This window comes from Embiotoca jacksoni, unplaced genomic scaffold (assembly GCF_022577435.1).
Source record: "Embiotoca jacksoni isolate LCO1_2020_lvr unplaced genomic scaffold, fEmbJac1.0.p SCAF_7, whole genome shotgun sequence".
Lineage (NCBI taxonomy): Eukaryota > Metazoa > Chordata > Actinopteri > Embiotocidae > Embiotoca > Embiotoca jacksoni.
Window position 1 is genome coordinate 7,367,716 of NW_027185425.1, and position 26,695 is coordinate 7,394,410.

Sequence of the window (26,695 nt, forward strand, 5' to 3'; positions counted from 1 at the left end):
GTTGAAGGATTTTCTTTCCTGCATTTTAAAACGGTAGAAAATGTCCAGCTGGAGAAAATAATTTATGGCTATATGAAAGTATGCTTTTAATTTGCATGCTCCTACATGATTATTCCCCTCCTTACTCATATTTAAACAAGATTATGTTTTGATAGTTTCATGTTTTGTATAAGGCTTTCACAGCACAATTTACACACTCACATTAGCCTCCAGGGAGGTCATTACTCAGCGCCTGTTGGTCAGATGAATTTATTTAAAAGAAATATCACTGAGAATACTTGCTTGTAAGGCTGGTGTGGTCATGACAGAGACCTGCAGCTGAACTCACCCTCTTAGCACGATACAGTGACTGGAGAGGCCTCTGTGAGGGAGAGGAGTTCAAACTGAGGTGAGGTGGATGTTTAGCTGGCTTTGCATTGTTTTTACTGATGGACACTGAATAGCTTTACAGTTTAAAGCTTTCAGGGGTGTTTGTAATGTTAGATGAGTTCAATCCTGGCTGGCTCACAAGTGGTTATGTTAGTACAGCCTCTGGTCAAAATTAACAAAAAAATTACACTGCCTCTGAGAATAATATAAAAAAAGAGAATTAGAAAACTAGAAGTAGTGTAAGAAGAGATCAGACACCTTAATATGTTCAAATAAAAATAAAACTAAAGCAGTGGTGCTAATGAGAAGCGGGTCATCTGTCTATCATTTGCCGCTCTCTGAGGCACCCTCAGGGATGAGACTAATTTAATTGCATGTAAACAAAGCCAGGCAGCAGCAAATGTGCCATGCAGACACCCAGCCCAGTAATCCTGGCTTTTTCTGCACCTCCATTTCTGTTACATAATCATGGGCACCTCGCATGTGCTCATTATCATTAATTTTTTTTTATCAAGCACGTCTTTATCTGAAGGCTGCCTCATTTGTCAGAGATGCCCTCTGTAGTTTGGATTAACAGCATATGTAAACACGCAGGAATATGTGAAACGGTCATTAGTTAAATTTGCATTCTTGCATTCATTACCAAATCTGCACTGAGATAATCCCAGTCCTTCCCACACTCCACCTCAAACTACGAGCTCAGAGAAAGTATACACAGTGAAAACTTGCAAAATACTGTTGTCAACTGAGATCCTAAAAGTGTAAAAGTTTAACTATGGAGTCATTACATGCACTGTTTTAGCCTCTCTCATGAGTTAAATTATGCTTGTTTGTAGGTGAGTGAGCAAGAAAATGACATTGAACGAAAAAGACACTGTAAAGTGCCGAAGAATATTTTAGTACCAAAAAGCAGACAGTGTCTCCATCATCCATCAGGCCCTAAGTATTTCTACAAATATAAAATTCATAGTAATGATTCCCTGAATTGTTATCCAGTCTCCCACAATGGCTTCACAGCTCCTCAGTCAAATAGAGTTATGAAGCACTTGGTGGCAACATATGGCACAATAAAATGGATGTGCTGAACATGAAAGAACATTATCTTCACTGTGGAACATTTAATGTTCTGCTTTTTATACATTTTTGATGTGCATACAGCAGTGAGTTAGATCCTCTTGTAGGCATTACACAGCGTTACTTAACTTTGGGGTCAGGATCCTACTTTAAATAAAACATAAATGGAAATATGTTAGAATTATATCACACTTTCTGAAGTACCAAACTCTGCTTCTTATGAAAATATTGAAAAAAAATATTTATATTAACATGACTTTTATGTTAAAAACTGGTCAAGAGGGTAAATAAACCCTGATTTATACCCATAACATTTTCCAACAAAAACTTTGGCCTGATTAATAATTGTAAATCAATGAACATTTCTACTGTAGATATGGTATCGATTTGAATTCCCTGTGAAATAAGCAAAGTGGTGCAAAGACATGTTCACAAAACAGCTCATGAAGGCATATTCCTACTCTTTTGTCCAGGCATCAAAAATATGTCAGAATCTTTCCTAAATAACCCTACACTCTCCTGCAATGACCTCTTACACTTGATCAAATTAATCCTGCATTATGTAAGCAGGTACAGAGATTTCACCACCAGCGGTGGATGAATGCGTAGTCAAAGCAGTACAAAGATAACAGAGACACTTGTCCTCAGACGCAGCTGTTTGGCTGCATCCCAACTTGTGTCTAGCTGCCACTCCTGAGATGAGAGCCATAGATGCGGCTATCCTCCACAGAGAGGTTGCCTCACCCTGCCAAGTCTGTGTAAATCCTGTTCCACTGAGACTGAGTGAGGAGGGACAACAATGGGAACACAAACATAATCTATTTTCTACCCAAGTGTTGGTGACAGTGTGTCTGTTTTGTCTTTGTCATGCATATACAGCACAAGTCAGCATGGTCATAGGCGAGCCAGAAAAAGGCCCAGCCACCCATCCTCCTTCCCTTCTCACTTCCCCATATCATTTGGCTCTATCCCTGTTTGTCTTTGCTCGATTGTCATTTGTGATGTCGTCTCAAGGCTTCACAGACACCATCACATTTTTCTCTCTGATCATGTCAAGTGGGAGCCTGGAAACTTCTTGTTACAAAAGTGTCACCTCAACCTTTAAAATTCAAAAGGCCCTGAGGCTTTGTTTTATTTTTATTTTTTTCCATAAACAAGCAGTGAGCCACTGGCTGGCAGCTAGCTCAGCTGTGACCAGTTACCCTCGATCAAGACTTGGCAAAGGGATAACACAGTCTGACAGGGCAGTGTGTATACTATGGCATCTTGATTGTTGATGGAGCTATTACAGAGTCACCAGTCATTCGGGCAACACTATATTTTCCCAGGCCCGAGCAAAAAAATAGAAAAGCATTTTTTTTAAACATCTAACTTTGCTATGATTTGCCCTTGACCCTTGAGTACTCCAACACAGACACATGAGAATGACAAATACACTAAACAATCCTGTTTTGATTGTACACAGTATTGCCATTTTCTACCCGTGTCCTGATCAGCAAATGCTTGGATTGTCTTTGTTGCCATTTATTAATGCAGTGCAGTGGCTTCAGGAATGTGAGGACCAACCCTCACTCATAAGACCAATGTTCACATTTCAGAGCATCCATCCCGCTCAAACAAGGCTCTAAATCCCCATCAGCTCTATTTCAGTGTCTCCTTTGACTTCCTATAGAGTTACAGGAAGAAAAAAAAAAAAGCTCCACATAAATGAGTAAATATTCACCTTACTGTTATCCCTTGACACTTCAGTTCAAGGCTTTATGGATATAGTCATTATAATTTTTTATATATGCAATATTTTCCTCATTTTACAATATCCTTAGTGGTACTACAGAGGTGTACAACAAGGCCAAATTAAAGTATAGGGTACTAAAATACTCGGACTTGGATTTTGTGATTATCTTGCGCCATCTACTGGACTTTACTCAACAGTGCAGCTTAGAATCATTGTTAAAGTCACCAGTATTGCACAATTAAAACCGATATTTGAAATAGACCAGAGAAAAATAATGTATGTAAATTGTATGTAAAAATTGATTTAGAATTTGCAAGGAATATTTTCAGTGTATGATCAAACAGCTGCAGAACCGTTGTTACAACGGTACCGTTTATCCGGGGCCATATTTACAGTAACACCGCAACTTCAGTTTTGAAGATGGCGGCGCCCGTAATGGAAACATGCCATACAGCTTGTTGCGCAAACAGGACGCCAAACGTAGTTTCTTGGAGTCGTGGAGGAACCATCGCATTTGGGACATGTAACTCGGTGGCTCTGTACGACCCGCAGGTAATACAACCCTTGTTATTTCCCGCTGTGAAGCCTGCTGTCGCTGCTTGTGATGATGTCCAACCCAGCTGCACTGTGGTTACCTCAGTAAACACATCCTGTGGGTTTTTTTTCCTGTAGGAGAGGAGAGTGGTCGCTGTGCTAAACGGACACTCAGGCAGAGTGAATGCAGTCCAGTGGGTGCACAAAGAGGACAGTGGTGAGTGTGCACCAGACAGCTGTTTAAGTTAGTGTCACGATCACGTGATCCAAGGACAAGTGAAGACTTCAATCATTTCGCTTTAGGAATCTGTTTGTCTGCCTCATCTTCTTCTTCATCATCGTGGCTTTGTCCATTTGCTTTGCCGTCACCAACACCTTATATAAATAGCCAATAGTTGATCTGGTTTTAAGTGGGAGCATTTATCAATACAATGTGATTCATCGATACACAGCACCTTTCTGTCCAAAAAAAAAAGAAGATTGCATCCTGTAGTGTTTTCAGATTTAGAGTGACACAGCTCTAATCGTGAAAACTTGTGTTTTTGTTGTCGTCACAGCTCCGGAGTGTCATCTTGTCTCAGGGGGCTCCGACAATCGTCTCATCCTGTGGGAGGCTCAAGATGAGAAGGTAGGCCACCGGTTTCACTCGACAGTGTTTCTGAGTTAGACTTTCCGACTTCTTTGGGAATTGTTGGGTCTTGCTGTGCAATACTGTCCTTACTATGAAAAGTGCCTTGAGATGAACATGTGTTGTGATTTAGTGTTGTATAGATGATATAAAAGGACGAAAATGTGCCGTGCTGTTTCCAGTTCATCCGGTCTGTGGAGTGTAAGGGCCACACTGGTCCAGTCTGCGCTGTGGATGCTATCTACACAGAGGACTCAAAGATCCTGGTGGCCTCCTCAGCGGCAGACTCCACAGTTAAACTGTGGCTCTGCAGTGACACCAAAGAAGGTAAGACACGACAATAAAACAACCGATTAATTAGTTAATTGGTCTGTGGCTTTTTTGAGGTACTTTTTTCTGTTAGAAAAATTACTCAGAGGCTTGGTTCAAAATCAAACATATCAGACATTTATTCTTGCAAGAAGGAGCAAATACATGCACCCTCAAAGAGAGGTGTCCAGCAGTGCTTCCAGTCACTCCTCCGTAGGGCAGCTTTTTATACAGTTGACCGTCACCCCCATTCCCTTTGTATCTGCTTTCGTATGGTAATATTGATTAGATTTGCAGGTCACAAGATAAGCACACAGGGGAGTCGTCAATTAGATGCGGAAAGTAAAACAAAAAGGAATCGCTTGCAAATAAGAGAGAAAACAAAAGAGTCTTTTCAGAGTCTGCTTGACAAAGAGACTTTCCGGAGCCACAATGCAAACAAGAGGAAGAGACAAATCTTTTTTTTTTTTTTTTTCTTCCCATTTTCCATTATAATATTGGTCATTTTACAAAACCAGATTGTTTTTAAGTTTTACTTTTGGTATTTACAAGGCAAGGCTGTAGTTCTGAAACTTTTTTTTGTTACTTCTTGAAAAACTGATGTCCTCCTGTGATTCCTCATTACAGAGTACATGTCTATGAGGTGTGAGCAGTTTAAACATAGATTGTTATTTCCCTTCAGAGTCTAATTCATGTTAATGTATTGTAACTAATAGAGACTTGAAGATGTGACACTGTACTGTCTTCATTATTTTGGTAACTCACTTACACTACAGTTACTGACTATCTGCACTCTAATGGCTGCTCGAGAGCATGGCAATGTTTAACTTACATCACCTCTGATCTGCTGCAGCACTGTTAAGGGACTGTGTTAATTTAAAGGTCACTTAACTTGTAGTAAAAACAGGCAAAACAACCTGCCAGTGAATACGGAAATGTAAAAGGCCACATTTGCTTTGGACATAAATTACTGTCTGCTGTATAATCACTCCTGTTTTTTTTTTTTATTATTTCCAAAGCTATGTAGGTTGTCATAATAAACACAGCTGTGTTTATTTTGATATCAGGTTCAATTTTTTTTTGTACAGTTGAATATCGGTGGTCTCCCAAGCTGTCATCTATATCTGCTTTCCTGTTTTCAAGCTGTCACCCATAACGGCTTCCCTTTGCTGAAAGTCTCTCCACTTGTCAGGACACTAATGTAGCTTGACAGTCATGGAGATTAAGTGTGTGTTTATGTAGACTGGGCATAAACTTGGGTTATACTCCCAGATAAAAACATGATCTATGTTATGTTGGTGGCTGTATGCAGTTAGAAATGTACTTTGCCTCCTCACATAAAGTAAGACAGAGGGGAAAAAAAAAAAGTTGCTATTGTCAAAGATTTCACACAGAAATAGCCAAATTAAACTGTTCTCTGTATATGATACGATTTTTAATTATATAGCAGTATTACCGTGATGTATCTGAAAGTTTAATTCCATGTTCATGTGTATTCCTCAGCTGATTGCCTCCATGACTTATCATTTGGCAGTGGCTTCATGATGGATGTCTCACTGGTACTGTTGCCAGGCAGCAGAGGTGAGCCTAAGCTGTTCCTACGTAGACATCCCTGACGTCATTAGGCACGCACACACACGCACGCACGCACGCACGCACATACACACACATACACACACATACACACACACACATACACAAGTTTAAACAGCTACCCTTGCTAGGTCCTTGCATTGACTTCCATTCATTGTGGACAGCCTAACCCTAACCATAACTAATTAATATCAAACTTGACCTAACCTCAATTCACACTTGACCCCAAACCTTAACCAGGACATAAGAAATTATGTTTTGCTTCATTAGAACCACTGACTCTCTTGACAAGGTCGATGTTTACACTGCAAAAAGTCCCACAAGTAACACACACACACACACACACACACACACACACACACACACACACACACACACACTAACGAACACATTTTTCCTCTCTTGTCATCCATCTTAATTTACACTGCTTTAGTCCCTGTAACCAAATGTCATTTAAAACCTTCTGTGTTTGAAGTGTCATTTTGCCTTTATGTTTGACATGCTGTTCCTCTGTTTGATGCTGTGCTTCAACTTTCCTTTCCCCCTCGCTTCTGTTTATAAAACCTAGATTCTGATATAAATGTATGCAGCCTGTTACTGTGCATGTCTGTGTGCTTACGTGACTGTTTAAAAATCTACACCTCGTCTTTCACAGTGCCCATACTGGCCTGCGGGGGTGATGACTCTCGGGTGCATCTGTATGTGCAGGCCAACGGACAGGTAAGCTCAGATCGATACTCGCTCCGCAGCAGCTCGTCTATGTGTTCTGCTCCAGCTCTTTAATTAGAATTTCAAAAGTTTGCTGTGCGGCATTTGACCTTTTTTAAATTGCTCTCCAACAGCTCCAGAGAGCCATGACGCTGCAAGGACATGAAGACTGGGTTCGTGGAGTGGCATGGGTGTCTACAGGTGAGAACAGTGTTGCTGTTAATAAAAAATAAAAAAGAAGCTTTTAAAAAAAAAATAAAAAAATTCAAACAACATTTTATTTAAATAGCACAATATCATACAGAAACAGTTCTAGGTGCTTTTCATGATAAAATAAAAACAAACCACATAAAGGCTTAAATCAGGAAGCCCATATTAATATATTCATTAGAGAAAATATCCACATCACTTTTAAGTGCTCTTGAAAAAGACCCTGTCATCTTGAATATATATTCTGCATCTTCTCAGTCCCAGTCACATGTTCTCACCATACAAGAGCTTTGAGTCCAGGATCTTTATCGTAGGTGGTGAGAGTAGTAACTAGGGTTGGCTAATGGCAAGCTAACAATGTGAGCTAGTGTGATGTTTTTAATGAGAAATATGTAATCAGATTCATAGATTTTGTAATAATAATAATAATATGTTGTGATAGTTATTGATTGTTAACTAAGGGCTCTGTAGACAGCTGCTTATATGGTCTCTGTTACAGTACTAAAATGTTACTTTCCATTCATTCAGTGGTCACAGAAAATTCTGCCTCATTTTTGGCTTATAGTAAGCACACTGCATTTTAAATCATATAGACAGACAGAAAAAGTTTAAGATGTGTTTGGCTTGAAAAATATCTTTGAATATATTTAGGAAATTCATTTTCATTATGTGCTAGTTTCTGGTACAGTATGGTGGTCTTTCTCTTGTGAAGCCTCAAAAGCGTGTGCTTGCTTTCACAATTATTTTTAGTTGATCTAACGAAAGCCTGAAAAGCTGGGTAATAGAGCATTTTGAAAGAGTTAGATAACATGCCATTGACTGAAAACTAAGCGGTGGGAGTAGATTTCCAGTCACAGCCATCAACTAATTCAATGAGAAAGGCTGACATATGCTCTTTGACTTTCTTAAAGTAAAACACAAAGAAGCAAAAAGGCACATTTCTCCTCTAAGATCCAGAAAACATATAAACTATGCACTGTGTTTCCAGCCTGTTATGCTTGAAGTCCAGCTCATCCAACCAGTGTGCTATTCACAGTATTTTGATAGCAAATGGTAATACATGGATCCAATCCAGGCTCTACTAATTGTATAACCCTCTTCAAGGGCACTTCATTACTGCACTGTTCTGACTGTGTAAAAGCTACTTCATCTCCTCAACCAGCCCTCTTCACCAGTGTCTCCTTCCTACTCACAGTCTATGACCTACTCCATGCTGTCAAGCTACAAGCCAGCAAAGAGATGCAGTGAAGTTTGTTTATATGAAGCATTCCCATAGGAATGACAAAACCTCTCTCTACTTTGATGGTAGTTAAATACATCATTCTGTTCTTTTATGACTCTGCAGATGGCAAATTGCAGTTTTTCATAGCTGTTGAATATTGGGGTTCAGAGCATGATGCTGTTTTCTGGTTTTGTGTTTCATCTGTTCTCAAAATCACATCTTCTTCTTTCCTTAGCAGGAGGTTATAATTGATGCTAGTTTCAAATCAGCTCTCTTAAACTAACGGATTTGTCGGAAAAATACTCACTTACCCAGTTTAGTATCTCTCTAAGATTTAGTTATATCGTAATCACGATCACCAGGTTTGTTAGCCTCTTCAAAAAGACTTAAAAGAAGAAAACAAATGTCACAAAATAACTGAAAAGATATCCAAAGTTAAATCTTAATTTGATTTGGGTAACACTTTTTGAGTCAAGTTTTAAAAGTAGCGTTGAATGGAAAAAAATAAATAAAAGTGCAAGTAGTTTGGGCAGAGTGTCAGGCAAGTAGCAAAACAAATTATCATTGTTATTCTCATTAGTGTCATTACACCATGATTGACAATCTATAATAGCCTTCATCCTCCCTCTCCTGACACACAGGAGGCCGTAGGTGGTAGCAGCAGAGCCATTTTTGTTATATCCATTTGTCTTGGCAGAGATACAACTGGACCGGTGGCCACTGGACTAAAACTGAAGCACATAATGTGAGAGACAGGGACACTCAGGAATGGTGGCATGCGCTTTGTTTACCACCTGTCTGTTTATATTTGGCCTGCACTCCTGCTGTCTCACTGGCTGCATCACAGTCAGGACGAGTCTTCTCACATCCCTTGATTACAGTTCTGACAGATAACTGACGTAACAAGAATTCAAACCCAGAAAAGGCTCAGCTCTTTATTGTTCAACTTTTACCTCTGAACATGATCAGCTCTGCTTTCGGCCGAATGCTTAAATATAATGTTTTCAATTAACGTAACATGAAAGATGTTTTTTGAAAGCTGTCCTAGTAAATAATTTGATGTTAAGAGTGGATCAAATAACTGATTACAATGACAAATGATCACCCACCTGTGCAGTTACCCTCAACTCTGTGGAACGTAATAGCATCATTCAGCTCATTGTTTGAGTCTTTAACTTGAAGTTTCTGTTCATGCTCATCAGTTGTGTTTCCTGCCAATAAACCCAATGTATGCCACCCTACCAGCACTAAATGGTAGATAAAGTTAGTGACTCACTAGTGCACATATAGGAGTATTCAGCAGATAAAGAGACATATAGTTCCCTTAGGAGTTGTTTACAATCAAAACAAGCAAAGCAAAAAAATAGATTTACCTTCACAAGATGGTCAGAAATATAACTGCTATTGAATGCTAATGTTGCTGTGGGTGTGTAAATAATCAACTGTTTGCTAGCATGATAGCCACATAAAATGTATAAGGTGATACCAGCACATGCCAGGTTGTGTTTCCAGCTGGTTGTGCTGTTCTGAAAAGGCTTTAAAACTAAACTAAACTTTAAACTAAACTTCACATGCCCGTTCTCAGATTATTGCATATCATTTTTTGGACTATCAGAACTTCTTTTCACACCACAACAGTCCCACTGTATTTCATAAAGACACTTTTCATCGTAGGGCCCCAACAGAGTAAATAATACAATGGTCAGAAGGATGGATTCTGCAACACTTCCAGAGCTGACCAAACATGTATTTTAGTCATGGAGGTATTCAGTTTTTTTTTGTTGCTCTGGCTCATTCAGGTGGGGAGCTGTTATTAGCCAGCTGTTCACAGGACACTCTCATCAGAGTGTGGAGGCTGTGTGCCAAGTCTGGCACTGACACTCTCACTGAGGACGATCACACCATCATCAAAATGAAGGAGGACGTTTTTGAAGTGAAGGAGAGAGGTGAGTGGACCACCCAGGCTTGATTATAGAAAAGGTTGCTAATTACCCAAATTAAGAGAGATGCATTTTGATGGTTTAATGGCATATATATGTTAACTTTTATTCGTGTTTCACATACTTAAGTCATGTGGTCTGCCACAAAAAAGGCAGAAAATGTATACCTATTTATTTAATCAGCTACTTTTTTAATTGCTAAAATATCACAACTGATATCTTGATAACAGTCTTCATTTGGCTTCTCTGTGTTCTTGCTCCAGACGGGCCCTCTGTGTTTGCTGTGTCCCTTGAGACGGTCCTGGCAGGCCATGAGAACTGGGTCTATGGAGTTCACTGGCAGCCTCCTTTCTACAACGGTACTTTGATGTAAAACCAGGGAGGCGTCAGTCACTAATGATGCCCATTTATAGGACAGTTAGAAGTGAGAGAGCGTGTGAGTGAAAGAATAAGTGAAAGAGTGAGTGTGTGCGTGAGTGTGAGAGAGTGTATGAGAGTGTGTGAGTGAAAGAGCGTGTAGGAGAGTGTGTCTGATTGTGCAAGTCTTTAGTGCGCACGTGTGCATGTTTGCGAGTCTGTGAGTGAGAGTGAGTGACAGTTTGTAAGAGTGAGTGGTCACAATTTTTGGGAAAATCGCCAAGACTCTATTGTCAGTGTGAAAAAAACACAATCGTACCATTTCTTTTACAATCAGACACAATTGCCTTCAAACATTTCCGCCACTTTCTCAGTTTCCACAGTGTGTGGAAGTAAATTGATTGGCTTGCATACAAAACTGAGAGGTATTGTTTCCCTCCCTTTGTCTTTCAGTGCTATTGATTACAAAAACCAGAAAGGAACTGTGACAATTGAAATGAGAAAAAGAAAACCATGGGTGTAAAAAGTTATTGGCTTAATTAGTTCTCGAGGGAAAAGCTGCTGAATGTAATATATGTTCTCTTTGAACAGGTTGTTTTGTGTCTGTGTCTTCAAGTCGCCTTGATATCAGTGACCCTCTCTTCTGATTGGCTGACTCTTTTCTGAGTGACACATGCCCAGGCATTATTTTTGCATATTTACAAACAATATTTTTTATTATAATTCCAAATAGATTAATTATAATTAATTGTGATGTAACAGTTTTTTTATCCAAACAAAACGGCAAATCCTTATGAATCCCTTCATGAAAATAGAGTTGCACTCACCTTGAGCTAGTCTTTGCACTGTCCAGCAGCTAACCCTGTGAAGCAGAGACTTGGTAACCACAGCACCATCACCCGTGATCTTTTTTTAGTTGTTGTTATTTTATTAAATAGCGAGCACTCAAATTTTATGCATCAGAGCAAGTATTGGAATTTAAAATGTTTTACTCCGAAAGAGAGAGACGATCGTCATTACTGCTACTGTGCGGGACTGAAAGGTGAATCATAGATGGCCTGATACACTCGTTCCAGGGGTCATTGAGATTATTCCCAAGACAGGTAAAAAAACAAGATAAAATGCATGTGACAAAAAATATTTTATTGTTACTTTTTTTTTTTTTTTTTTTTTTTTTTTTTTTTTTTTTTTTTACCTTTGAAATGAATGTAAACTCATAACTCGCAGATATACAACCTGTGATAAGGATTGTGCTTCAGGCCACAAGCTGTAGTTAGAGAACCTATGGCCATAATAATCGACTGTTGACCGTCCAACTGTGTGTTCTGCGCCTATATTCATATTCTAGTCTCTCTCTGTCTCCCCCTGCAGGTGGCGAGCTGCAACAGCCTCTCAGCCTGCTCTCAGCCTCTATGGACAAAACAATGATCCTGTGGGCTCCCGAGGAGGGATCTGGAGTCTGGGTGGAGCAGGTCAGTGGTGACTAGAATACAAGGAAGCTGTATGCACATACACAGGCCGTACACACACATGCACACGGGGAATCAATTACCCTCGGAAGTCGACGCAGGGTTTGCACACACGTCCACACACTCACGCACCCAATTCCCAAACTCTATTTCTGCCAGCTTTCTTCACAGTAGCTTGTGACGTGATCTGGAGCCTGAGCCCTCCCCCAGTATCCCCTCTCCAGCTGTCAGTGCCCCCGCGTCTGTTCCACTCTCCCTGACATTGAGGTGTCAGGAATAGAAGTGATAGACAGTGATGAAGAGGCGCTGAGCCCGGCGCACCACTGTGAGTTTAGACAAGCCGATGTTGTCCTCCCCCATCTTCCCTTCTATCACTCACTCACACTGAACCCCCTCTTATGCGGCCCATTCCCCAACACATCTGACAGGAGATGGAGAGGCCGCTGGAAGACATGCTGTAGCCTCAGCACCACCTTTCTCCCTTATTTTTTTTTTTCCTCTATCACTCCTCACACCCACCTTTTATAATTTTTTGTCCTCTACCGCTTCTGTCTTCCACCTTCCTCTTTCTCTCCCGCATTATCTCTGTCCTTCTTTCCTTTCTCTCTCCTCCACCTCATCCCTTTGAGCTCCCAACAGCTGCTGTTGTGCTAGAAAGGGGCTAAATTTAACACAAGTGTGGATAGCAATGAAAAAGCAGTTCCGTGCCCATCTGCCCCACAGCTTCTTTTTTTTTTTTAAGAAATACAACTGGCATATTTTCAGGTGGCCCAGGGTAACCTGAGAATACAGAAACATAGGAGCACTGAAATCAGAAACGCAAAAACATCACACACAAACTACAAACACACAAACACGCTCACGGATGCAGCCGTCCTAGACTGTCTCCCTGAAAATGCAAACACACACACACACACACACACACACACACACACACACACACACACACACACACACACACACAAATCCCTCCACTCATCCTGTTGAACCTCGCCATGGCAGGCACCTCGAGTGTGATCACACTCCGGGGTGATGAGAAAGATTCCACACTTGATCACTTACATTTTGGCACCTTTGATATCATTCACATCCTCAGTGACAAGCGACAAAGACCACAGAAGAGAGAAAACAGGAAAGTCTTGACTCTCTCCCCCAACAAAGGGATGATGATTAGGGCCCGGAGCCAGCGCTGATGTCACATATTCTTCTCAGTATGATGAGACAAAGGCAGGCAGTGGGAGAGAGAAAAGCGGCAGTGGGTGTCAAGTCTGGTGTGGCCAACCCCCTCCTCTCTCCCACACACACACACACACACACACACACACACACACACACCTGGAATAACCTTTTTGTTGGATGTGAAAGTGCATAGCATATGAGTCTCCCTTCTATTTCTCTGCTCCTCTATTTCTGTTTGAGAGCCAAACCCTTTGAACTGACAGGTTCCCTGCCTACAAAGGAAGCTTAACCTCTGAAGCTCTGTGACACACACACACACACACACACACACACACACACACACACACACACAGACAACAATGAAACCTCAGTGAATCCGACTGTATTTCTATTTTGTCCCTATCTTTACATGTTAGAATTAAAGCCATGTGGTCCCCGTGGAGTGTTTTCTATAACCTGAACAGGCCTCACAAAGGCTTTACTTCAGGACACGGAGGTTTTTGGCAGAGCAGAGCCCGCAGCGCTAAATGACCAGCCATGTGTGTCTTAATTAGACGATTTTTACAAAGACGTGCTCCACTTCACGCTGATTAGAGTAATTGGTGAGGTTTAATGGAGAGCGGGGTTAGCAGTGGGGTGGTCGGGGCCCACCGCTGTGTAAAGCACATCTTGCTAACGAGACATACTGGTAATTAACATCTCCGACTGACCACAGCGGGTCACCACAATGCCTGGAGGGATTATCAGTTTCTGTGTATGTTTGAGAGATGACCTATTTTCAGACCTCAGACTCTCCTCAAATTACTCTTGGCCACATGGCAGATCAAGAAAAGCCATTAAGTCCAAAATGACTCAATATTTTTTGGATAGTGTGAGTGTGCATATTCAGATGACTGTAAACATTAGGTGCCATCGATGGTAGGGTTAGGGTTGATCAATGAGGTGTTTGGTCTTTAAAATGTCAGAATTGTTTTTTAAATGTTAACCTGTGTTTCCATAAAGCCCAAAGTGCAGCCCAAAATGTATTTTCTGGTACCAACCCACTGGCCATAACAAAAAAAAAAACCGTATTTTGATTTTATAGAGGACTAAAGGAGCCAGAATATATTCACAATTAAGAAGCTGGAATCAAGAGTTTTTTTTTTTTTTTTTTCTTATAATAATAAAAAACTCTGAACACAATTTAAAATAGTTGGTGATTAATTTTTTTAATCAAGTAATTGTTCAGCTCTAATCGATGACTTTTAGGTAATGCTGAAAGGAGTATCAAGTGAGTTAATAACCAAAGAAATCAAATTCTGCAGTTGCTGAAAAGATGAGTTATGTACACAGATTGAGAGGTCTGGAACCAGGACTTGTTGAAGTCAAGTCAAGAAAAAATAACAAAAAGTTACTGGTTCAGGCTTCCTGCAGAAGGTTGTCTGATTTTCTTTGTTGTATATTGTTGAGAATTTAATATGTTCGGATTGTGGACTACTGGCCGAATGGTTGGGCAAAACAAAGTTTGAAGAAGTCACATTGGTTTCTGGGATATTTTAGAAAGATTTTTCACAATTCTAAAGCAATATTATTTATTATTCATGGCCTTATGTATCCACAGAAATTCAAAAAATTCTAAGCCGAGAAAATGTTTAATCTGAGACAGAACATTTGTTTTCATCTGTAATCCCTAATATAAAAAAAAGTCTAAATTGAAAGTAAATTCTCAAATAATAACTGAAGTAATGACCCACATAATTATTGTATCGGGAACTCACACCAAACATTCTGTGAAGTTTATACCGAGGAGTGTTCTAATATGCGAGTAACCATTCCTGATTAAAAATGTAACGGCAGCCGAACTCAGCGTTTGTCTTTTTCCTTAACACGGCAATCAGTCTTTTGGCAGGCTCAAATAATCTCACATTTTATACTCGACTGACTGACTGACTAATTATTTGCGAGAAATCAACAGATTTATAGATAATAAAAATGATCCTTCACCATATCCCTCTTTTTGTGTAAACTGAAGGCAGCACTCGCTTTCCCTCTCACTGTGTCGGTCAGTGTTGCAGCCTGAAAAGTTGACGTGAAAACCTGTGCTCCACACTGTATGGGTTTTCTCTGCTCGGCTAAGCTCATTTGGGGCTCGTCACCCTTTTTCTCTCTCTCCAAGAATGATATATGCCTTCCCCTCCTTTGCTGTCCTTGTTCTATTCCTCTCCAGTACCCCCACTGCCCAGCGATAAAGCCACGCCACGCATTCATATTGTACCCCTTCTCGTAAACAAGACAGATGACGGCTTTTTGCCTCTGTGAGTTTTTGCATGATTTACGGCTGGCTCTTGTCTGCAGAATTTTAAAATCAATCTGCTTAATGTTGCATCTCGTTCTCTCTCAATCTCACCGTCTACGTTTCCTCCTGGATGTCTCTCTCTCCACTCTGTCTTGCTCTCTCTCTCTCTCTCTCTCTCTCTCTCTCTGAATGGCTGCAGGACCGTACCATTCAAAGTAAAGCCATGCCTTTATTGCTGTCATTAGTTCCGCTGTGTTTCAGCCTGCATACAGGCATTATTTTGAAGGTCATTGATGACCAACACGAGCGGCCAAGAGAGCTGGATGATTGAGGGCCTCACTTTACTGCGACATACAGTAGACAGACATAGAAAAGATATGCGTGTTCTCGTGCTGGTGTGGCCTTTGAAGTTGTTTGTTTAACGTGAATGCACACACGTTTTGTGTTTCTTCTGCAGTCTGCTTCGGGTTACTGCTGCAGCGCAACATGCTCGCACTACTTGATTTGAGAAAAGATAACAGACATAGCTGTGCAGCTCTCCCTATTTTAATCATATTTCCTCACAGCCAACTTACATATCATTTAAGGCACAAGCTAATTAAAGATGAAAGAGATATAATATAGCTGTATCTGTATTCACCCGGTACTGTGGAGGGAGCAGTGTAGCACTCCAGGGTTGATTCGGCTGCTATCGATTTTAATAGATCTCCCCTTTGGGCCCAGTTTACCTCCAAGGCCTCAGGGCCCAATAAATCTTTTAATTGTTTGAGTTCCTCAAGGCAGTGAGAAGTTAACCTGGTCCACACAATGATTTCAAAGAACTTGAAGAGAACTGACTTGAGCATATACTCAAATGCTTCTATCATACTCCCGGGGCAAAGCACCATGCAAGTGTCTTCGCTAGTTTCACACCGACACAGTGTCACAACACGCCGTTTAGTGCCCATGATGTTTAAATAGCAATTATGCATGCCGTGCGGCCATCTGAGTGCCCGTGGACATGTTGGTCTTAGATGTGGTCAGACGTCCTTGTTGGTGCATTGATATTCTGAGACAGTGGAACATGATTATGCACAAAAGCCTTTTCTTAAGTCAATGCTGCAGTATTTTACTGTTTTATTGGGGGTAAGATAGTAACATGTGCCTACAAAGACAGGTGCACAACATGTGCCCACTTTACTAGTTGCACACACAGGGAGTTGCAGCAGTGCACAAACATGCAAACAATAATAATAAAAAAAAAAATTGCAACGTGAAATATTGTGTATGTCAGTCTGTGCATGACCAGATCTGTTTCCTCTGGAGAGGAGAGATCTTCCCACTACGAGCCAAATCACAATTATAAAAGCAATCTACTAAGGTGCAAGCACACCTGGCTCCTGAAGGGAATGGGGGATGATACTCTGATTTATGCCCATAATACAACGTAGGTGTATTATGGGCCCCAAAAACCACCCCTATGAACTATACACCTTATTTTGCACTCACATTATCTAATAATAAACCAGCTAAATTAGCTGGATTTGGACATGCTTTTGATAAAGTGCTGAAATAAAGCCAATGTCTTTCACTGTCCATCATCTGTCAATGATGCAAATTTTTTTGTTGTACAAACCGCTTGCAGGTCAAACAATTGACAGCTCCTGCTTAAAATAGCTCTCTGTTGCTTCAACAAGAATTACAGTTTATTCAGTTTTTAAATATTTAGATTCATTTCTGTATTGTTTCAAATAATTTTTGTCTAGTCACATAATCCTGCATTCAATTCTACAGGTTATGCAACATGATGAAATATTAATGTTGTCTTGTCTCCTCTGTTTTAGTATTTAATATCTGTTCTCTGTGGATATTAATTTCAAAGAACAGGAGAATGAAAACAGATTGCTATGCAGCTGTTATATTTATAGAACTAACAAGGAGCTTTTTCATACTTCTTATTGTTGACATCTGTTCATTTTTAGTTCTAATGCATCTGCTTACTCTCTTTTTTTTCTTCTCCTTATAAAAAACTTTAAAGAAACTTAGAGAGTTAGAACGACCTCAGGTGGAGTCAAAACAAGTACATTTTCATTCGTCAGTGTAATTGGTAACCGCACTTAAATCAAAATGGGCTTTGTGTCCCAGGTAGTGATTTGATTCACAAAATTCAATACAGAACTGTCTGGATGCACAAAAGCAAAGTGCCCACAATGTGACAGGTGGTGAGAATCCTAAAGGAGTGAATTATCTGTTATCTTTTTATTTTCTAGCATTGTTCTGACGTGAGAGGCAGTGATTACTAGTGTTTTGGTTTTGATTGTTTTTTCAGTGGAATCTTCAACCCCATGGAGGGTTTACGCTGTTATATATGAATGTGACACAGAGGTCATAGCCTCTCACCCAAATCCAATTTATGTAAATCCATCTGTGTTCTCAAGCTCTGCCGTTTTAATGTGATATTATGTGCTGCAATTGCTTTCACTATGAATTAGACAAATTTACTTCGTTAGAAGGAAAACATAACAAAGTTCATTCAACTCTAATAAGTCCCATTCTGCATAATTTCTCATCTGACTTGTCAGCTTAATTTGCTGTTTTTTTGTGCTTCTATCCCCCATTATGGAGTCTTAGTTATTAAGTCTTGGACAGAAACTGAGAACAGATTTGACAACTCAAACTTTTTTCCCCTCACTTGTTTTCTTGTGTTAAATGAATAACCCTCAGGAATAGTTGCATTAAAAGAGAAATAACCTGCTTTACATCGCTGCCTTTTCTCTATATGTGACAATCGACGTACATTCATGTTGTCACAGGTTGCTTTGATCTTCATCTGTTCAGTGGCAGTCACCCAGAAACCAAATGTTCGTCACCTAGCTGATGTCAGATACCAATGTGTTAAAAAGGAAAACGAGTTGATGGTTCTGATCAGTACTGATCGCCCACACAACATGTTTTGTTTTTTTCTTTCACACCAGGTGCGTGTCGGGGAGGTTGGTGGGAACACTCTGGGCTTCTACGGTTGCCAGATGAGTCCGGATGGCTCCATGATTTTGGCTCATGCTTTTCATGGATCGCTACATCTCTGGTGCAAGAACCAAGGCAGGGAGGTGAGAGTCGTTGCCGTAGTTACACCTAAGCTTTTAAATCCATTACATGCACTATTTTTGTAGTTTCTTCAGTTAGGTTTATACTCTATCTTTAATTTTCAGAAGATAATTACGACAGTCGTATTTGGAATAAAATTCAGTGTTTGTGCATTTCTACACTGCCGCACTGTGAGAGAGTGATTCTTGTAATTAGTCACACTGAGTCTCCTGTCTGCCACTCAATTTGACTGGCTTAGCCATGTGTCTTTATTGATTGTCCCTGAGGAAGAGTGGAGGTCTGAAATCCCAACCTAGGTTCAGAGATAACTGGGCTTCAATTGAACCTTCTGTTTTGAGGGTAAATTGTAACACAAAACCTAAAGGTGCTGAGAACTATCAGATGTTTCAAAGGAGGCTCACTTCACAGACAGCAACATCTACATTACAAGAAACAGCTCGATGTAGTTGCCAATCATATACAGCACTTCTGGAGCTCACCATTAGAGAGTAGGGATGGTGATCACTGAGAGCGGTTTAGAGAGTTGTACCCATATAAAAATAGTCTTTGGGTCTGAAACGGGAATCCAGCGCAAAAGTGTCTTAAAGTGGCTTCAGAATACCTCTAATTTCAATAGACTCCCATTCAAAAAAACACCAAATTTTCTCATGAAATACAAAGTTGATACATTTTTTTCCACAAGTAACTCTGGTATCATGAGCTAAATTTACTCTTTCTGATCAGTGTTCTGGTGGTGCTTCTGAAAATAATACCATAAATAATTAGATATTATGCCTCAAAGTTTGGGAGCATGCCTGGTTTGATTGACATACCAGGGTAGCAGCCAGGTTGCTTGTATAGGTGGGTGGGTATAATGCTCGTCCAAATATAAACACATCCAGCTCCAACAAATTAAGATGGCGACGGCTGAAATGCCAAATTTGAGGCTTCGAAACGGCAGTTCCATGATGTCATGGTGGGTTGCCACTAGCTTTCAACCTGAATGTTGAACTGCTCTCTTTTCAGGGAGAATGGAAACCCGGAGTTGTGATATCAGGTCACTTTGATGCAGTCCAGGATCTGAGCTGGGATCCTGAGGGTGAATTCATCCTCAGTGTGGGATCAGACCAGACCACCAGACTGTTCACTCCATGGAGAACGCAAGACAGCAAACAGGTAAAATAAACTGCATCAGGCACATTAAGTTTAAATAGGAATCAACTTTTTTTTTTGATGATCACACTGCTGTACAAAGCTCTAAATGTTGGAAGTCGATTGAATTTCAAAATTAGTGACATACTTTTAAGAATTCAGTAAAATTACCAAATACAAATTTTTCTGGCTAACCTATATTGATGAAAAACCTAAATAAACAAAGGGAATTCTTCACATCGAAACAATAATTCTCTAAATCCCATATTGCATTCACTACTATCTTGAATACAAAACATATTCAGTTAATATAATGAAACAAACCCATCAGACATTCTTTAAAGAAATTTAAAAAAATAAAAAAATAACTGCTATCTGTAGTTTTTCTCTTGAAGAAATGAGCTTTTAGTCTACATGAAATGTTATCTCACCACCTTTTCCTTCTTCATAGAGCAATAGATAAAACAGAGGACATTAGCATTGACATTAGCATTCAAGGAATGTTTTGCCATTCAAATTATTTGCTGCTCTATTTCTTCTTGTCTCGCTTACTTAGTATGCTGCTCTTCTTTCAACACAAGCAAGTTGTATTAACCTTATGGGATATAGTCAGTAGATAATATATATTCTGCTTGCTGTGGTTTACTAAAATATGTTCAGGCTCTGTCTCTGATTGAATTTGAGTAGGCTGTAACGAGATAATAAAGAGTTCCTCAGAAGTAATCATACATCCTATGGAAGAAAGGAATTTGGCCGTGGCCTTATAGGATTGATTGATCACCCCTAGCAAGTGCTGCAGGATACCGACATTAAAGTAAAAAGAACTACAGAGATTGTCCACGTAAAATGATCAGAAGCAAGGTAAAACACACCGGTTTAGCTCTCAGTTAGGGAAGAAACATAATCAAGATTCCAGCTTTCATTACATTATTCAAAATGCCAGGTTGGATAATAGCCAATGAAATAACTTTAGCGAAGTTGGTGGTGTTGGTTCACTGAACATCTGATGTGGTGTGCACATTTAAACACTGGATCCCAAAGCCGTTCCAACAGTTTACTTTGGTGGTTCAGGATTAACTAAGACGGGATGGATGCATGATTGGATGTTTTTTTTTTTTTTTTACAAACATGAAAGTATCAAAAACAAAGACAAAATAAATACATTAAATATCAAATCAAATGTCGGCATTAACAAATCGCTGAATGAGTAAGTAAAAAAGATGAACAATTTTTAACTTGCATAGTTAATACATCCACAAACTTGGTTTTTCCATCCTCTTTAAGGTAACAAACATAGAGGTAGAGCCTCTCTTTGTTCTTGTGTGTTTGGAGGGAAAGATGCTCGGCAGGTCAAAGGGGCGGTTATATAGTTTCCTGGGAGCGCCCAGTAAATTTGCGCACCCAGAATATGGCATAGATGTGAGGATGTCAGGTGTAGTAAGGTCTCTTCAACTTGTGATTTAACAGCCACATTTTCACCTCATACCAGTGCCAAATGAAACCTGGTTATCGTCGTGGAGCCCTCCGTCTTCCCCCAAGAGAACACTCTGCATCTTAAGCGGGAGATTTTTCACTTGAGCAGGAGAATCAATGTTGTATTTGGCTGGGATTCAAATGCCTGGATTTAGGGCCAAGACACCGAGTCCCAAAACGTCAGAGATCCATTGAAAAGGCTGGCACCTACCCCCGGCAACCAAATGAACAGATCTGCATCATTTGAACATCTCTCTGTATCTTTCCCCATTGCAGGCGACTTGGCACGAAATCTCCCGGCCGCAGATCCACGGATACGACATACAGTGTCTGGCCATTGTCGGACGGTTTCAGTTTGTGTCTGGAGCTGACGAGAAGGTCATCAGAGTGTTTCAGGCACCTCGTAACTTTGTGGAGAACTTCGCCAACATCTCTGGGACCTCAAAAGAAAAGCTTCTGACACCCAATGTAACTGTACACCTGAATTTATATCTAGAAAAATATTAAATGATTGAATTCTGAAGTTATATTAATCCCATGGGTAGAAGTAGACCTCTTTAATGTTTGCCCGCTGTCTGACGATCAGATCTTACAAAAACACTCTCTCCTGTAAAAAGTGCAAAGTGGACTGCCTGCTCCACCTAAAAATTCCTACTTTGTTTTTCATGTCTCTCTTCCTTCATTTGTGTGATGCTCGCCAGGACTCTGCCAGCCTTCCAGAAGGAGCCAGCACACCTGCCCTGGGTCTGTCCAACAAGGCTGTATTTCAAGGTAAAATGCTTCCTCAGTGTTTTGGCGCACACATGTATTTTACTCCACACAATAGTTTGAGTGAGCTGTGCCTTATTTGGATGAGAGTTTGTTCAGTATTTTCATTCCTTTTCAGTGATGTGACAGTCAAATGTTTTTGATTTACAGGTGACCTCGTCCAAAAAAACGGTGAAGAAGAGAAACACTTCAACAGCATATCGGACCAATACCAGGAGTCTTACTTCCACCCGCTCAACCTGACTGGTACTATAAAGATGCACAAGCCACACTTTCACGTGTTTTTTACACCATATCTTCCCTAAAATCTGGTAAACCTCAAAGGGCATCCCTGTCTCCCTTCACAGCCTGATTCATATTCCTCAGTATGATCCACCAAGCAGGCTCAGCATATATTTAAGAGTTCCTGTCTGCCTGTCGCTGGCTGTTCTTGTAAGAGACAATGATATGCAGCCAGACGGACAGTTAGCTATTGCTCTACATCTGGAGTCCACAGTGTCTGAGGTCTCCTGGAGGCTGATGGTATAACAGCAGGAAGAAGGGTGGTTGATGGTAGAGGAGGGACAGGAAGCAGTGATGCAAGAAAAAGCAATACATTATTGTATTATTATAAATGATTAATAAATAAGAAAATGTTGGAGTTAGACAAGAAAACGGCAGGTTCTCATTACAAAGTGAAACCAAAACAGAAAAACCCCTCAAAATATCGGAAATATGAGATCATAAAAACAGGTGTGGGAAGGTAAGTGGTATTTAGGGCAAGGTTTAGAAAGGACATCGAGGAAATAAAACTCAACAAAAACGGGAACAAAAGTGAAACTAATTGTAGGACACGGGCAGATGGGAATTGAAAAGCAGTCAAATGAAGGGAATGTGGCGCAGTGTTTTAAAACCCCTGGGCTAGAGGCTGTCGAGGGCTGTCATCAGCATGATTGAAGCCACTCCTTAATCTGCAATGCTAATTAGAAAGCCGGTTTATGTGATTGCAAAGTTTAAGTATCGATGACCCTGGGCTATGTAGGGAGCAGCCAAGTGTGGGGACTGTTGTTAACAATGCATTTTCACTTGTTTGATTGGCTTCCCCGGGCCGGCAGAAAAATGAATAATTAGGCTAAATGGGAAGCGGATGACCAGTAACAAATGCAAGGAGTGTAGCTTTCAATTACATGCAACACAAAGGCAAGCCGGGCTTGTGCAGATCCTGCGGTGTGAGGGAGAGGATTGGCACTCGGCTAGATTTGATCCCCCTCAAAGCCGGCAGCCGTTAAGAATTGGAGATAAAGCTGCAGTTGTTTCAAAATAGCATAATTTTTTTGGAGAGAAGCGGCACGTTGTACGGCTGAGGATTTCATGCAAGCTAAACGTAAAAAGAAACTGTATGTGAATGTGAGAAAACATTGTCTGTAGGCGATCATTGTGTTCTCAGTCTAGCATGTAGCTTTCAGCTCAATATTTCCATCCCTGCTTCTCTTTGTGGTACTTACGGTCCTCCTTTTCCCTTTAACTTCTATGCGTCTCTCTCTTTCACACACACTTGCTCACACACACACACACACACACACACACACACACACACACACACACACACACACACACACACACAGTGTGCTATCCGTCACACGTTGCATTAACAGTACGGGGATTTAAAAGAGGAAAATTATAATAGTCACTTGGGTGTAATCCTCGTTTAGTAAATTGGGAGCTGATTGTATTTGAATTTTAAAACAGCTCAGTTTTCAGGGCCACTCAGTGCAAATGACAGTTATGTAAAGAATTTAAAGTCTGTGCTTAACTCTTTGTTGTATGTGTGTGTGTGTGTGTGTGTGTGTGTGTGTGTGTGTGTGTGTGTGTGTGTGTGCGCGCGCGTGCACAGAGCCGCCGCCAGAGGATCATCTTCTCCAGAACACACTGTGGCCTGAGGTTCAGAAACTGTGAGCATCTGAATGTCCCATTTGTCTGTAGTTTCAGTTACCTGGTCTCAGAGACAGACTCCAATGTTAAGGGAGATGCTCTGAGATACATGATCATATATCAGTTTCATATTCCTCCTCTCTCTATAAATACATCAAGAGTTTCCATCTAGAAATGTAGTTTCATTAAGAGCAATGAAGCTGCTACATTTCTAGATGCAATTGTGTTTGTTTGGTTTTTGCCCAAAGGGTTTAGTGGAACTGAAAATGATGGACTTCCCAAAGTCCTCTGTTGTTGCCCCCCCGTCTTATTCATCAGCCAATCAGAATCCAGCTTCCTCCCATCCCACGAGCCTCTTCTCCAAGCTGAATATATTGCCTCCATTTGTGGCCAATGTTAAATCCATTTACCGGTCAATCTGCCGTAAACATGACGTATGGCACCGCCATTTATTCGAGGTGTGGACATTGTGCGCATAGAAAAGCATTTTTCTGCCTCCCTTTGGCTTCATCCCTTGAATCATTTAGTGCATAATAAAAACATTAAAATGAGTAAGTGGGCAAATTATTGTTGTGGCATAAATAATACTCTCACCATTGTGGCCAAATTGCTGCGGCGCTTGAAAGCTTCCTGGTAGGGGAGGAATTTCTTTCCACTGCGCTGCGGGCTGCGATTTGAGTTTGTTGACATTTTAAAACAACCAGGTGATGGCGAGCTAAAAGCAATTAGGCTGAGAGCGATTAGCTAGAGCATCATCATTGTTCATCTCTGTCAGCAGACGGAGTCGTCATCACAGATCAGTATTTTAATTTCACACGCTGTCTAATTATTTACCAGCCAGCAATCGGTGATGGCTCGGGCCTGGAAGCTTGTCGGAGTGACGCTCTGGAATAGCGGAACACTTAATTTACTGTCAGACTGGGAGATGTTGTTCACCTCTCCTCCCCTCACCTGTCTCTCTTTAAGATCCTCTCTGCTCTTCCTTATATTCAGCGTGGCTCTTCATGATTAATCTCTACACGACTGTCCTTCTTTGTCTCCAGGTACGGCCACGGCTTTGAGATGTTCTGCCTCGCATCTGACAGCACCAGGACGCTGGTGGCATCCGCATGCAAGGTCAGTCTGATGAAACCCAGGCCGGAGACTGTGTCACAGTCAGGACTACCTGGCCCTCCTGTGCAAAAGGGTATTAGATCAGAGGAGATAGTGTCATGACGTACACACACACACACATACATCTTCACACCATAACACACACCAGGCAGTGTTGGACTGTGCTGTCAGGCAGGTATTGTTAGTACCTCCCTTGTCCCGACCTTGGTCACAGGTGTGTGTGTGTGCGCGTGTGTGTGTGTGTGTTTTCTGATTTCCTGTGAGGCACAGTCAGTCTGCATCACTTTCACTCTCTTCCCAGCTGTCCTTCCTATTTTCCTCTTGTCAGCCCCTCTTTGCTTTATTAGTTTCTCTGCTCACTATCATGCTCCCGTTTATTTCCTGCTGTGGCAGTTCTCATGCCTCATATGTTGCTACGTGCTTTATCCACCTCTTCCATCTTTTACTTTAATGCAACACAAACCTCAGCAAGCAAGTAAAAAGCCTTTTATATATATATATATATATATATTTTTTTTTTTAAAACAGAAGTTACAAAGCGCTCTAGGGGACAAAGACAAAGCAGAGAAGATCGTATCAACAGTAAAACAAGGAGAAATAAGAGTCTAACCCGCAGAGAAAACATGCAGGTTTTAAGATGCTTCTTAAAGCTTTTGTCTCTGAACATGAATGATCCGCTCTCTCTTTCCAGGCTTCTAAAGCAGAGCACGCAGCAGTGCTGCTGTGGAGTGCAACCACGTGGCGTCAGTTGCAGACTCTGCCGTGTCACACCCTCACCATTACCCAGATGGCCTTCTCACCTGACGCACAGCTCCTTTTGGCTGTTTCCCGAGATCGCACCTGGTCTTTATGGAGAAACCTGCTCACACCTGACAGTGCAGGTGAGAAAGGAGGTGGAAAGGTTTCAAATAAACCTTAAAGGACTTCTATTAATATTATTATTATTATTTCAGTTTTCAGATTTGTTTATAAATGCAGTGTGGCCTAGGATGAGAAAGTAGTTCTTTATGGTGGTTTGCAAATGAAGGCAGTTGTATTAAAAGTCTGTTTGAGTGAAACTCAAGAAAAAAAAGACAATCCTGGAGACTCTCTGGCAGACGACATCAGCTCCCTTAATTCAAATTAATTAAAATAAAGTAAACCCACTGAGCAGATTTGTTCAGAACTGAATTCCAAGTCAAGCTGGCCTTATTGGAAGGATTCCCCTATTTAATACCGTAAAGAGCCAAAGAAGTGATGCGCCGTCTGAAAGTAGTCCAAAAAGGAGCTAATAAAGGAAAGATGATTTATGTGTTTAATTTGAAATTCAAACACATTTTCTCTGCATATTTCTGTAAAATTACCACAACTTAAAGCTTACTAACAGTCCTCCTTCAGGAAAGTTATTAATGCAGGGTAGGAGGTGCAGCGATGATTTTAAATGGGGCTTTCAAATGGACACTAAATATGTCGAACACAAAAAATGCCTGCCTGCATATTTAATGCAGCTTCTGTTGGATTGCGATAGCTCGTCAAATCTGTGCTTGTATGCATCATGTTGGGATCAGGACAAAAAGAAAACTATCCAAAACTTTTCTGGCTGTGTATCAGTTAAATATATACAGACATAACCC

At 40.7% G+C, this 26,695-nt stretch overlaps 1 protein-coding gene across 1 annotated transcript in view; it reads left to right on the forward strand.

Moving 5' to 3' along the window:
- Window positions 1-3,596: 3,596 nt before the first annotated feature.
- Window positions 3,597-26,695, forward strand: part of elp2 (elongator acetyltransferase complex subunit 2) — a 28,133-nt gene continuing 5,034 nt past the window's right edge. Inside the window, exons 1-18 of the mRNA XM_069176703.1 lie at window positions 3,597-3,730; window positions 3,851-3,929; window positions 4,270-4,340; window positions 4,523-4,667; window positions 6,153-6,230; window positions 6,898-6,962; window positions 7,085-7,151; window positions 10,182-10,328; window positions 10,586-10,681; window positions 12,051-12,151; window positions 18,557-18,688; window positions 19,692-19,841; window positions 21,567-21,758; window positions 21,992-22,061; window positions 22,209-22,304; window positions 23,932-23,989; window positions 25,013-25,085; window positions 25,774-25,963. Of these exons, the coding sequence (XP_069032804.1) occupies window positions 3,599-3,730; window positions 3,851-3,929; window positions 4,270-4,340; window positions 4,523-4,667; window positions 6,153-6,230; window positions 6,898-6,962; window positions 7,085-7,151; window positions 10,182-10,328; window positions 10,586-10,681; window positions 12,051-12,151; window positions 18,557-18,688; window positions 19,692-19,841; window positions 21,567-21,758; window positions 21,992-22,061; window positions 22,209-22,304; window positions 23,932-23,989; window positions 25,013-25,085; window positions 25,774-25,963 (1,942 nt within the window). The 5' untranslated portion in view covers window positions 3,597-3,598. The remainder of the gene's footprint in view (window positions 3,731-3,850; window positions 3,930-4,269; window positions 4,341-4,522; window positions 4,668-6,152; window positions 6,231-6,897; window positions 6,963-7,084; window positions 7,152-10,181; window positions 10,329-10,585; window positions 10,682-12,050; window positions 12,152-18,556; window positions 18,689-19,691; window positions 19,842-21,566; window positions 21,759-21,991; window positions 22,062-22,208; window positions 22,305-23,931; window positions 23,990-25,012; window positions 25,086-25,773; window positions 25,964-26,695) is intronic.